The following is a 13853-nucleotide window of genomic DNA, read 5'->3' on the forward strand; positions in this document are numbered from 1 at the left end:
GAGGGAGGAAACGTGCCATCATAAGTGGTTTAAGTTCAGACCACGAGGATAAGGGAGGAAGATTTGATAACCGTCGTTGTTCAGATTCTTGTTTCCACCATGTTAAAGCTGTTTTTGAAAGATATCCGGTAACACATCTTACCTGTTCTTGTCCGTATACCTGCATAACATCAAAGAAAATTTCCAATCGAGCAATATAATCCAAGAAGTTTTCAATGTTGATGGAACCGTCATATGCCGGGACGTCCATTCGGACACGGTACGAAGAATAAGCCGGTGGAGAATCGTGATCATCATCGGGATGATGGTCGTCGGGTTCGTGATAAGTGGGACGTGGTGGATGAGCAATACGGTTTCGTTGCATGGACCTATTATGGTTCGGTTCTTGATAGTTGGGACGGTTTTTGGGTCGATCCGGTTCATAAGGGTGGGTTCGGTTTTGAAGACGGGGTTCATGACGGTAAGGTGGGTAGTCGGGTTCTACGAGGTATTGTCGGTTTTGTTCACGAAGTTCCTCTCGGTTATGGTGATGGGTCAAGGGGAAATCTGGGTCACGGTTATGAGGAGGAGACGGGAAATCGGTGGGTCGGTTGATGATTGATTCGGTTAGCCGAGTTCGAGAAGGTGGGTAGTTGTCGGAAAAACGTTGGACGTGGTGAGTGATGGGTTCCGGTTCTTGGTGATGAAAGGGGTGGTGGGTTTCGGTTCGGTGGTTCGAAGAAGAGGTACCTCGGTTTGGTGTGAGGTGGGGAGATACGGCATGAGAGTGTTGGCGAGTGGGTGTTTCAATGTTGGTTCTTGAGAATTCGAGGTTGCGGTTTGGTTGGTGAGTCTCGAGTGGAAGGGTGTTTGGTGAGTAGTATTGCCGAGGGGTATGGAAGGGGCATGGTTGGGTTATACTCGGGTTTGTAATAGATTGGTGAGAGAACGACTCGGGTCGGTTTGATGTTTGTTGATCGGTGAAGGAGAAAGGTGGTGTGGTTGGAACGGTTGTAGGGTTTATGTATGTTAATGGTAAAACCGGTGAGAGTGGTGGTGTAGGGTTGGTGTAAATCGGTGGTAGGATTGCAGTCGGGTATGGCAGGGTCGTGCCTGAGAATTTGGGGGCCCAGTGCAAAAATTTAATTTGGGCCCTTCGTATAATCAAAATATAAAAAAATTTACACACAAAATGATAACAGTTCAAAATAATTTGACTATAAAGATAATTGATCGTTTATTTATCAACTCAGAATGTATTTAAAAAGTATTTGAAGCAAAAAAATGTTAATTGAAATTTGTTCTCCTTGCATTTTTTGAAGCAAAATCATCAATTAAATCTTCGTAATCAATCTTGTCTAAGAACCCACTTTCAATGCTGAGCAAAGCTAATCCATTTAGTCTATCTTGCGACATGCTTGATCTCAAGTATGATTTTAAGAGTTTTAACTTTGAGAAACTCCTTTCTGCTGATGCAACTGTGACTGGTATAGTCAATAAAATTCTGTAAGCAATACTACTAGCTGGAAAACAATTCATCTTCTTCAAAAAATCTAATACATCAGTAGATTTTGTAATCTCTCCTGGCAAAATAGTTTGCAAGAGTTTCAACTCCACAAACAAGTCGTCTGGTTCAACATCAAAATGTTCTTCTTTCTTCAAATTATTTGAAAGATTATGACAACAAGATTTTAATTCTTCAACACCATACTCACTTAACTTTTCCGGTCTCAACAAAAAGCCAAAATTTTTCTCATATACTTGATATTGTTCGAATCTTCTCTCTAATGAATCAATAGCTTGATCTACTAATAAGATGAAATAATGAACTCTAAAATTTTCTTCACCTGATGGTGGAACTAATTGTGATGATCCATCACCAGTCTCGTCAAAATGTCTTTTTCGACGAATTTCACGTCTCTCAGGAAAAACTGGGTCAACTTGCATTTCAATAGCCATTCTCTTAGCATCAGTCATGGCTTCTTCAAATCCAGTTTCTCTATACTTCTTCAGATAATCAATCAAACCTTTTATTAACTCTATAGCAACGTCAAAATGTATGTCCTTCGTCTGCAAACGTTTACTTACCTTATTAACCGCTACCAACAAGTTGTACCAAATTGTTAGACTTAGTAAAAATTCAAAATTATCAAATTCAAATCTTGCTATTGATCTTGCCTCACTACTTATTTTAGGTTCAGTGTCACTTTCTGCAAGTTGAAGTAAAGCTTCTCTAATTTGTAGAGGTTGCGTTATGATTGCCTTAATACTATCAACACGACTCTCCCAACGTGTAGTCGACAATGATTTCAGAGTAACACCTTTCAAATTATCTTTTAAAATTTGCCAACGCTTTGTAGAATTCGCGAACAAAGAATAAATTCGTTGCACTACTCCGAATAAGTCTTTCGCTTTACCATGACAATTAGCTATGTCACAGAGAGTTAAGTTCAGACTATGACAACCACATGCAGTATAGAATGCTCGTGGATTTATATCTAGAAATCTTCTTTGTACACCTTGTTTGCACCCTTTCATATTTGATCCATTGTCATATCCTTGACCTCGCACATCATCAATTTTGAGATCTAAAGTCTTTAATGTTGTTTGTAACTCTTCAAAGAGTCCTGATCCAGATGTATCATTGACAATAAAAAATTATACAAAGTATTCTTCTATTTTCACAGGACTTCCAGACATATCAACACACCTCAAAATCAAAGTCATTTGTTCTTGGTGATTGACATCAGGAGTGCAATCAAGTATAACGGAATAATATTTTGCTTCTCTCACCTTTTTAAGAATCGCATCTCTAACTTTAGAAGATAATAATTGAATCAATTCGTTTTGAATACGATTACTAAGATAATGATGTCGAATTTCATTGTCTTGAATTCGACGAAGATGTTCTTTCATCAATGGATCATGTTCTGCCAACATCTCAACAAGACCCACAAAATTTCCGTTGCATTCTTGACCAATCTTGTGGTTGCTTCCACGAAATGCGAGATTATACTTCGAAAGATATTTTACTATTGAAATCAACCTTTGCAATAAGAATCTTCAATGATCTTTTTCTTTTTGAATTGAGTCTTGTATAGCTTGATCAATGGTATGCTTATTTTGAAATCGAAGCTGCAATCCAATCCAGGTGGCCATGTTAGATATATGGTCACTGCTAAGCTCATGTTCTTTAAGCCTCTCACTAAGATGTCTCCAGTCTCCGTAACCATCATTTGCTTACTGATTTTTTGAGAGTTTTTTCTTGAACAATTTGCAACAAAAGCAGAAAACTTTATCGACATCTTTTGAGTACACTAGCCAAATTCTATCATGTTTTTCTCCATTTGGTAATTGTCTAGTGTAAAATTTTGACGAAAAACATCTATTTGCCTTATCCTTAGGACCTTTCTTTAGTGATAAGTCTCTAATTGGACCTTTTTCAACTAATAGATCTCTCCATTTTCCAGCAAGACAGTCCCAAATTTTCGGATCATAAATATTATTTGGAATTTCATCAGTTGGTTCGTCAACTGACTCATTCAAATCATGATTAGGAATACCACCGTCAAACTCTTCATCAACATCCACGTTTTCGGAACTCCCCTCGTGAACCATATTATGATCACCATTACTTACGTCTTCAACGCGGACTTCAGTTGATTCTTCATTATTTTGCTCAGCTACTGCCTCTTCAGTCGAAATCGGTTGTTGTTCTCTTATAATGAATTTATCAAGAGCTCCTCTTTGTGATTGAATCAATTTTTCTTCTTTTTTTTTCTCTTGCCTTTTTAAATTCCCAGATTTGTATTTTTTTGGTGCCATGTATTATAACTACATGAATAAAATAGCTTATCAATAATAATAATATAATAAAAATTATTGAAATATAAAATCGTATACCCAGTTGGATATTTCTTAAATAAAATACTAAAGACTTAATCTGATATAGCAATTATAACGACTAAATTAAAGCGACTGATGTAATCACAATGAATTATTGCTCTAGTAGCTAATAAATTAAGGTAATTGCCTAGTTTCATCAAAAACAAATTATAACAACTAAATAACAAGAAGAGAAATAAAAATAGAAAAAAAGATAAATTACCCGGTGATATTGATGCAATTATTTCAACTTCTATATAAATTTGGAAGAAGACTTAAGTAGGATAATGAAAAAATTGTTTTACACCCACAATTTATATAAAAAGAAAGTTAACTATGCCACAAGATATCTAAACCGACTAAGGGTCTGCCGTCTAAGCCCGGTTCTAAAAAATAGGAACAACCTACTAATAAATAAAAAACAAGAAACTAGAGAGAGAAAGAAATAGCCCAGAGAGAGAACTAGTACGGAGAGAGAAAGGTAAGTAGAGATAAAAATAGTAACAACCTAGAGAGAAGGAAAATAGAGAGAGAAGGAAAATAGAGAGAGAGAGAAATAAATGCGTTTTAGTGGAAAGTGGGCCCCATACTTACTTAAATATATATATACTAACTCCTTTTATAGTTTGACTTTTTCAAACTCCCTTTTTATTTTTTAATTGAAAATGGCATAATTATAAAACAGACTACCAAACATTGAACTTGAAAACCAAAAAAAAATTTTGGGCCCCACATGGGTGGTGGGCCCAGTGTGGGCACCCTGCCCGCACTGGGCACTGCACGCCCCTGGGGTATGGGTTGGTGATAGTGTGACCGAATAGGGGTGTTGGAGTTGGTGTGGTGGTGTCAACGGTTGTGTTTGTGGTGGTTGGAGGTGGTTGTTGTAATGATGTTTGAATTGAAGTAGAAGATGAAGGAGTGGTGGTAGAAGAGGGAGACTTACATATGCCTTCGAGTTGTTTAGATAACTTCATGATGGAATCATTGACTTGATCGAATCGATGATTGATATTGTCGAATTTTTCCATATTTTCCTTCTTGTAATTTTCGAAAGCTTCTTCCAATTTTGTAACCGAGGATAACTTCTTGTTGATGTTGTCCCATTCGGAGGCAAAAGTTTGTCTTCTCTTTGATTGTTGTAGTAGGAACGGTAGGATTAACCATTGTGATTGGTTAAAAAAAATGGCTCTGAATACCACTTGATGTAGACGCAGCAGAAATATAAAAACGATAAATAAAGTAAAGGAAGAACGGTAAAATAACTGAATAAACTTAATAAACTATAAACTTTGATTTGGTTTTCTCTTCAATCTGCATAATAAAATAGACTAGATCTCCTTTTATAGGATAACAAACTTTCCTAGATAGACTCAAATTAGGATTCCTAAAATAATAAAATACTCAAACATAGAAACTTTAAAATAAAGAAATATTAAATTAAAGCAACTTCCTAATCCTATACTAATTAAAACTACTATTATGGCCGAATAGGATGTGGGCACGCGTGGACGTGGGCCCACGTTTTTATGCGACTCCATCAATCTAAAATTAAAAGATGACTCAGCTACCACTAGTAATGGTGATGGTGGCTGGTGGGTTTGTTTCTAGTGGATAATGGCATGCCCCTAGAAGATGGTCCGGGCCCATTTCAAGTTTCAACTCCCTTCCTATACTTTCATTGATTTTGATGGGTCCACAAAACAATAACAACCATCAAAAAATGTTCAATAAAGCAATTTTTGACATATCATCATCTCCATTGACCTTGACTCAATTTTAAACCTTGACTCAATTTTTGAACTAGGAGGGAGCATTGGTCCACCCCCTCAAATAGGCCATGATTTAGTCTGACTAATTTAAATTAGTATTGTATTTTCAGATGAATTAGATGGAGAAGAAGTAGATAAATATCGAATGTGACATAAATTGGTATTAATTTTAGACAACTAATTTAAATTTGGACAGATATCAAAGTTAAAAAAAATTAACATGGTCTCTAATGGTTAGTTATAGCTAACCTAGATATCTACATTGTTATTGAAACAAAAATGAGCTAAATAAGAAAATCATGAACTAGGATGATCATTAGTAGAAGTGTAAGAATGAGATTTAGATACATCATCTATTTGATGATCATGAATATCAAAATCACGAAGATCACAAGATTTAATAGAAGTTAAGCTTCCTAAAGATTCATCAAAGAAAGGAGGTTTCGAAGGAAGAGGTAAATGTCTATCTTTATGCTTTAACATTTGAATGGTCTCTTTCATTGTTGGCCTTAAAGATGGAGACATTTGAGTGCATAATAATCCAACTTGAACTATCCTCTTTACTTCTTCTTCGTCTTCTACTTCCATGTCTTTGTCTATCATTTCCATTACTCTATTCGTTTTCAAGTGCTTCCACATCTGCACAATTGTGATTGACATATCATTTATAAAATTAATACAGTTGATACTATAATTAAGGGTATTTCTGGTCTCGATTCCACTTTTAACAAGTAAATGCTCAATTTTATCTAATTGGTTGAACAGATACACCTGTCATCTAGCTAAAAGTTTAAGGGTTAATTCCGTTTTAGCCCCCGATTTGTGACCAACTGGCCGTTTTGGCCCCTAATTGTGTCCGGCAGTTCGTTTTGGCCCCAAAAAATTCCTAAATGGCCCCAAATTTTTTCAACCTCCCAATTCTACCCCCATGGCATTTCTGTAATTATTTTTTTTCTTTTTCTTTGTCCACCTCATCTAACAATTGACACATCACTCTGTCCACCTCACCCTTCTTCTCCGGCGAAAGGTTGCCGACAGGAATAAAAAATTCCGGCCGGCCACCTTTACCAAAATATTTTTTTTCATTTCTCTCTCTTCTTCATCTCCTTCTTTCTCTCTCTTCTTCTTCTCTCTCTTCTTCATCTCCTTCTTTCTCTCTCTTCTTCATCTCCTTCTTTCTCTCTCTTCTTCATCTCCTTCTTTCTCTCTCTTCTTCATCTCCTTCTTTCTCTCTCTTCTTCTCTCTCTTCTTCATCTCCCCTCTCTCTCTCTCTCTCTCTATAACTCCGGCGAAGGGGCTCCGCCCCTTCGCCGGAGTTATAGAGAGAGAGAGAGAGGTAAAGAAAGAAGAAGAGAGAGAAAGAAGGAGATGAAGAAGAGAGAGAAATGAAAAAAAAAAAAAAAATTGGTAAAGGTGGCCGGCCGGAATTTTTTATTCCGGCCGGCAACCTTTCGCCGGAGAAGAAGGGTGAGGTGGACAAAGTGATGTGTCAATTGTTAGATGAGGTGGACAAAGAAAAAGAAAAAAAAATAATTACAAAAATGCCATGGGGGTAGAATTGGGAGGTTGAAAAAATTTGGGGCCATTTAGGAATTTTTTGGGGCCAAAACGAACTGCCGGACACAATTAGGGGCCAAAACGGCCAGTTGGTCACAAATCGGGGGCTAAAACGGAATTAACCCAAAGTTTAAACTATCACCAATTGCACATATTAGAAAAATCCATTATATAATAATTAATGTTACCAACTAAGATTATTAGGATCACTTACCCGAGTGACTAGAGTCTCAAGAGATTCGTCTGAAGTGAACTTGTTGTTTTGGATACCGGTGACGATTTCGAGTAATAGGACACCATAGCTGAATACATCCACTTTCTCCGTTAGTTGGCCGTGAGTTATGTATTCTGGAGCCATATATCCTCTATACGAAGACATAATATGTTCATTTTAATTTATTAATTATTAAAAGATTATATAAGTTATAAATTAAGAAAAATGGTAAGTTTCTCCTCATTATACTAGATTCATGGCTCTTTTTTCGTAGAAACCATGGCTCTTCTTTCTTATCCAAAACTGCAAATACATGATCTAACTTCGAAAATTTATATTTGCATACAAAAAATCTGTACGTAGGGTAACATCTGTGTCACATAAGAGAACGGTATGCGGGTTGGCCGTAGGTATAATTGACCAAAGCCATGCGGACCCGCCTGGATCCCTCCATGTGATAGGACTATAGGTAAAATCACAAGTCAATCAAAGCAAACATCTATAAGTACTTACAATGTACCAGCAATGGCAACTCCATCAGGGTTGTCATCTGTGCAACAAAACCTGGCTAAACCAAAATCAGCAATTTTAGGTCTAAATTTTAGGTCTAATAAGATGTTGCTTGCCTTTATATCTCTATGAACAACAACTACTTCACAATCCTCATGAAGATATGCTAAACCCTCAGCTGTTCCTTTTATTATTCCTATCCTTTTATTCCAGTCTAATTCTTTCTTCTTTTCCGGATCTGCACATTTTTCAACGATCAAGTTATATGTCAGGAATTAATCAGACTCGATAATGTAAGCAAAGTGTAAGAATAACATAGGTGCATGATAAAAGGGTAATGTGGTTATAATACTTCTTACCAAATAGAAACAAATTGAGACTTTTGTTGGGAAGAAATTCGTAGACAAGGAGACTATCAAGGCTCGTGAGACTGCACCCAAGGAACCTAACGAGATTCCGATGGTGTGCCCTGCTTATCACGTTCATCTCGTTGTAAACTTCTTCTGCTCTATTATTAGCACTTACGAATAAACGTTTTACTGCTATTTCTCTCCCATCTCCTAAGCAACCCTATATCAATGCCCAAAATCAATTTCTCGGTTTTTAGTACTGTCAAATACCCAAAACATGAAAAAAGAAATAATAAAAGTAGAGAAAAATTTTTTTCCCTAAACTATACCTTGAATACTTCACCAAATCCTCCTTGACCAAGTTTATTGGCCTCACTAAAGTGGTTGGTTGCCTTCTCTATGGTTGAGTATTTGAATCTCAAACTCCTCTTGAATAATGACAAATCCCCCTCATTTCCTTCATAATTGAGTGAGAAAAAACTAGAGTAAAAAAGTATAATACCATTAATGAAAATAAAATGGCAAAAATGCTTAGAGCATCTCCAATGGGAGCTCTATCCCTCCAAAAAGTACAACTTTTGGAGGGATGGAGCTCCAAACCTTCTCCAATGGTTCTCCAAATCTCTAAAAATTTGAAGAACCATGAATAGTACTTCTTCATACATGAAGGGGCACTATTCAACTTCTCCATATGAGAAGGGACTTTTTATTTGCTCCTTTTGTTTTTATGTGTTTAGTTTAAGTCCTTTAAATTATTTTTTTAGTCCTAATTTATTGTATAAGTTCTTACTTATTCATTTTAAGTCCCTGCTTTAATTTTTTTTTTGTATTAATTAAGTTTCATTTCAACATATATTTTGATTAATAAAAATAAAATATATTGTAATTTTGTTTTATAAAGATTAACATAACTAAATTTTCATTAATAGAAATAGATAGTACAACTCGAAACTAAGACAAATTAAACTGAAAACTACGATAATTCTTCCAAACATTTTTAACAATTTAAAGATTAATCAGTTATGTGAAGCCTCACCGTTTCTTGCCCACAAATGGTCAATCAAAGCATCTCGTAACGCATAATGAGCCTGATTATCTCTAATCTTCCTGTGTCGAGATAAAAATTATTGAAAACGTTGAGTCTCATTCTCAGGGTTATTCACATTGTGAGGAGATGTTCCATATAAATTCTTACCTCCATATCAATGAAGAAGTTTAAGTTTAAGTAGTGCAATGTATATTTCTTTTTTATCTATTTTTAGTTTAATTTTCTTTTCATGCAATCTTTTTTTTTTATTTGTTTTTTCTAATATATTAGTGATTTTCAATATAATTATTATGTCTTTTTTTAATTTACTATATACGTAGTAAATGAGTTTTTGTTTAAATGTTAGATTAAAATAATGTAGTAAATGTTTTGAAGGAGTGGATAGAGATGGAACCATTGGAGAGCCCCTCCAAAAGTGAGCTCCAAATTTAGAGAAGATGCTCATTTGGAGGGGCATTTGGAGAACAACCATTGGAGATGCTCTTAATACAAACATTTTATATTAAGCAATAATAATTACCTCTAGAACGAGGTTGATTGTTTTGCCGCGAGTAGATAATTTTACCCATGAAAACCCCGATCCAAATGGCCGACACGGCAAGCGTAGTACAAGCAAGTACATATATGATGAATTCTGTAGTTTTGTCTTCTCAAATTAAAAAAAATTACAATGTACCTAAGTGATTAAAAACTCGTAAAAAAACTCGTAAATATATCTACATCTAAAAAGATAACCTTGATAAAGGTTCAATGTTATATAAAGATTATGGCGAAAAAAAAGAAACTTTCCGTAATTTGGTGTGATTTTGGGTTTATGACATCTTAAATGTGTTTGTATCTGATACAGTTTCTATTAGTCAATCACACCTCTTCTAATCGTATAGTCTAGTCGTCTTAGTCGCCCATAAGATTAATCTACAGGAAAATCTCTAATTGTTGAATTGGAGTAACCAAATTAAACCGATAAAAGAGTGATGTGACACCAACAAACACCACTCGAACACTAAGCATTTTTTAGTGCTAAGTTCTCACTGTCGTTATGAGCTTATCATCTTGAGATTTGAAAAAGAAACGAAAAGAATGATTAAATGGAAGAAATACTTACTTACCCGAGGCTGAAACTTTGGAGTTGTTAATGAACGAATAAGAAGAATAACGAATAAAGCAACCGGCCTTGAGAGCCCGGCCTTCAGAGGCAGGAAGACAAGCTAAGACAGAAGACATTGCACTCTCTAGGCAAGAAGAACAAGCTTGATATTCTAATGTCTTCCAACAATTAGCTAGGGTATACACTGTCTCATTATTCCTATTGTTTGATCCATCTGCATACCCATCACTATTTGCTGCTCTGTCAATCAGCTCCCACAATGCACTTCTTACCATATCACTATATGAGCCCGTCTCATCTTTCCCCGATCCACATATCTTTTTTTTTTCGTAACCAAATCGAAGATATAAACAAGAAAATAACAAAATTGTTAGCCAAATATCAAGGAGTTGAGTTCACAATATTTTACATTTTTTGTGTGAAATTACTTACAATATCGTCTTCGGAGGAGAAAATCTCTTGATCAAAGTTATAATTATCGGCACGAATATAGCAACCATCAAGGTAAGCCCGACCGCCCGGATGTGGTAAGCAACTAGGGATTAAATTAGACCCAACCGAATAACATTCTTCGCATTGTTCCTCCGAAAGATCACCATAACATTGAGCCATTAAAAACACATTATCCGGTGAATCGCCTTTTGATACCGATCCAAAAGTCTTAATACTTATTTCATGTTTCATTAATTCATTAGCTTCCCAATAATTGCTTAGAAATACTGATCCATTTTGTAATGTCCCATCAACACAACTTTTCGATACTAATTCTGTTCTTGCATCTGCATTTGTTAGTCGTATTAAACAAATTTGTATTATGGATATCGTGAATAATAATAGATGCAAGAGATCTGCCATTTAAGTTCAGGCAGATCTAAAGAGAAAAAGAAAAAGATGAAAATTAACAAAAGGTGTGTTTTTTTTTCTTTTGATTATTTTTGTTTGTTTGGTTAAGTTAATTTTGAAATTTGTGGTGTATATTTTTTTAAATTTGTTCTTTGTTTTTATGGTTGTTTTTAGGAATTTATAGAGAAAAAAGTGGTATAACAAGTTTCGATAACTGAAATGATTATCTGGATCTTGTTATTCAACAAAGTTATTCTTGCACATATTTTAGGAAAATGCTATTTGGCCTGACAAAATATGGCAGGAATTGTTCGACAAAGCATGGTACGGATGGCCGGCAAAGCAGAATTGTTGATGTTGTGATACGTCATGTGCAAATTTGGTCTTGTCGGGCCATCCAGTTCACTTTTTGTTGGGCCAAGTAACATTGTTGCTAATTTTATGATTGATCCGGTCCTCAAGTTTACAGATTGATTCTGAAACAAATAGTTTGGATGCAAATCATGTACGGAAAGAAACTTAGATGGTGTTTGTATTTTTCTCATTGTCTGAATCTAATTGGCTTAATCGAATAAGACATGAAACCTTATGATTAATATATGAATACAGAAAAGCCTGTGAGCTCAAGTCTCTTCGGACGCTTAAGGCACAGTACCCAATATCCAAAAACAAACCCGATATCCAAAACAAACATTACTCAGCCCACTTGCTAGAATTAGGGGGCATGGCATGATACCTCTTGCTTTTGTGTGAGTCGCGCTCGTTTCACCACTAGGGGTAAACGAAAACAGCTTGAACCAGTCAAGCCAAACTTATCGAAATAAAACGTTTTCCAACCAAACTAGGCCACACGGTTGTGTTGGCTTCGGCTTAAACATTTACTTTGAGCCCACATCTTATCAATTACTAATATTGTCTGGTACTTAGACTCCAGCCGAACAGATACATGACTTTGCTCCTAATGAAGGCTCCACAAGCCCACTCAGAAGGCCTAGACACTGACTAATCTTGAGTACACACTTATAGCCCAAGTTCTGAACACTCTCTCAAGTGTCTAGGCCTAAGAGATAGGCTTGTGGTGCCTTCGCCAAGAACAAAATCCGTACATGTGTGAGGTGGTTAAAGCGGGGACAATATCGACAACTGCTAAGGCTTGGTGAGTTACAAAGTGGTATCAGAGTCGAGGATGACTCTTCACTGAAGTTGGGGGATTGTAATAATCTCGCGTTTCTTGCAAGAGTGTCCAGAGACTGGGTTGTAGATGTACGCTCAAGCTTAGTAAGTACCGAGTGTTAGAATAATATATGTAATAGTTAGGGGTTGTTTAGTAATTTGCCCTTTAAGGGCCTTTTAGTCTTTTATCATTAGTATATATTTGTGAAGTTGTAAACCTAGTTTAATTGAATGAGATTCATAGCCTCCATTACAATGTTTCTCCTCTTCCTTCTTCTCTATGATTATTGTTATTAAATTTAACATGGCATCAGAGCATGGTTCTTGAAGTTTTTATATGGTTTGAGAAAGGGAGAAGATGAAGGTGGTTTTAGGTTTTTGTTTTGATATTGGGGATTTTATTAGTAGGATAGGTAGTTTTGAAGATTTAATTTAGGTTTTGGGCGAGGATTTGACTGGCGGGTTTGATTGGAGTTTTTGTTGGGTGGCTTTGGTGGAGTTCTTCATGGATTTTGTGGGAAAAGTTTAAATAGGTAATTTTGTGAAGTGTTTCTCGGCAAAGGTGATATGTGGCAGTTTTGTGGTTTTTTGATTTGTTGGCAGTTTTTAGAAAATCCTGAAGGCAATTTGAGAGCTGGACACGAAAGCTGGTTTTGTGGTTTTGCCGAAAGGGTAGTTTGGAAATGAGTAGTAGTTTCGATTTAGTTTGGTACTAAAGGTTGGGTGGTTTATAGAGGGGAGTACAAGAAGGTGGTTTTAGATTGGTGAAGACGGTTTTTGGTTGGTAGTTTTTGCTGGGTAGTTGAAATAGGTGGTTTTGGATATTATTAAGGGTTTTTTTGGTGGAAATTAGAAGGCTATTTTAGATGGCAAAGGCAGATTGATTAATTTGGATTGGATTGGTTTGGTGAAAAGAGTTAGGCTGTTTTCGAAAGGAGAATAGGCGGTTTTGGTTGGGATGGTGAAGTACGGTTTTGTGAGTATTGGTTGGGCGGTTTCAGTAAGTGGTTTTTAGGATTTAAATGGAAGCGGTTTTGGTGGATTGATATGGTGGTTTTGTTTTTTTTGATGGGCGGTTTTGGTGGATATTTAAAAGTGGTTTCACTTATGGTGGTTTTAGAAGAGCAAGGAAGATGATTTGATGGGGAACAAACAGTAGGGTTCGTTTGGCTTTCGGAGTTCGTACTGAGAAATTCATTTTCTTCAAGAGATCGTTTGGCTTCCGCAAGAAAATTATTTTTAAGGTACCGTTTGGCTTCCGCAAAAAAAGTTATTTTCTCGTTACAGATCTGGTATTGTTACTTCGCACTTCTTCGTATTTCTTTAGCTATAGTTTCTTTGTGGTGTTGTTTTGATCTTTGGGGGTAAAAAAAAAAGTGCTTTAATATGGTTATTAGTTTGGAATGGTATTGAATG

General features: G+C 35.9%; 2 protein-coding genes across 3 annotated transcripts; both read right to left on the reverse strand.

Moving 5' to 3' along the window:
* Window positions 1–1266: 1266 nt before the first annotated feature.
* Window positions 1267–3804, reverse strand: LOC147542750 (uncharacterized). Its single transcript, XM_086635334.1, has 2 exons — window positions 3387–3804; window positions 1267–2606 (listed from the first exon to the last, which is right to left on the reverse strand). The coding sequence occupies exons 1-2, from the start codon at window positions 3802–3804 to the stop codon at window positions 1267–1269; spliced, it is 1758 nt and encodes a 585-aa protein (XP_086491460.1).
* A 2116-nt stretch (window positions 3805–5920) lies between these two features.
* LOC147542751 (cysteine-rich receptor-like protein kinase 46) lies at window positions 5921–11415 on the reverse strand. 2 transcript variants are annotated; one of them, XM_086673001.1, is made up of 8 exons: window positions 10854–11415; window positions 10423–10738; window positions 9834–9947; window positions 8595–8722; window positions 8275–8485; window positions 7919–8153; window positions 7406–7556; window positions 5921–6272 (listed from the first exon to the last, which is right to left on the reverse strand). In XM_086673001.1, the coding sequence occupies exons 1-8, from the start codon at window positions 11274–11276 to the stop codon at window positions 5931–5933; spliced, it is 1920 nt and encodes a 639-aa protein (XP_086529127.1). In that variant the 5' UTR covers window positions 11277–11415; the 3' UTR covers window positions 5921–5930. The 2 variants fall into 2 exon arrangements, with proteins under 2 accessions (XP_086529127.1, XP_086529126.1); XM_086673000.1 differs by having other exon boundaries at window positions 9834–9959; window positions 10854–11357.
* Window positions 11416–13853: the final 2438 nt, after the last annotated feature.

Source organism: Eschscholzia californica, unplaced genomic scaffold (genome assembly GCF_041429995.1).
Source record: "Eschscholzia californica isolate CP2 unplaced genomic scaffold, dmEscCali1.0.p SCAF_4, whole genome shotgun sequence".
NCBI lineage: Eukaryota > Viridiplantae > Streptophyta > Magnoliopsida > Ranunculales > Papaveraceae > Eschscholzia > Eschscholzia californica.

Coding starts and splice junctions, on each gene's coding strand:
- LOC147542750 (XM_086635334.1), bottom strand. CDS start 3,804: ATGGCACCAAAAAAATACAAATCTGGGAATTTAAAAAGGCAAGAGAAA. Junction 2,607..3,386: donor AGACTTATCACTAAAGAAAG/GTCCTAAGGATA, acceptor CATCTGGATCAG/GACTCTTTGAAGAGTTACAA.
- LOC147542751 (XM_086673000.1), bottom strand. CDS start 11,276: ATGGCAGATCTCTTGCATCTATTATTATTCACGATATCCATAATACAA. Junction 8,154..8,274: donor TCTCAATTTGTTTCTATTTG/GTAAGAAGTATT, acceptor AAAAATGTGCAG/ATCCGGAAAAGAAGAAAGAA. Junction 6,273..7,405: donor TTGAGACTCTAGTCACTCGG/GTAAGTGATCCT, acceptor ACAATTGTGCAG/ATGTGGAAGCACTTGAAAAC.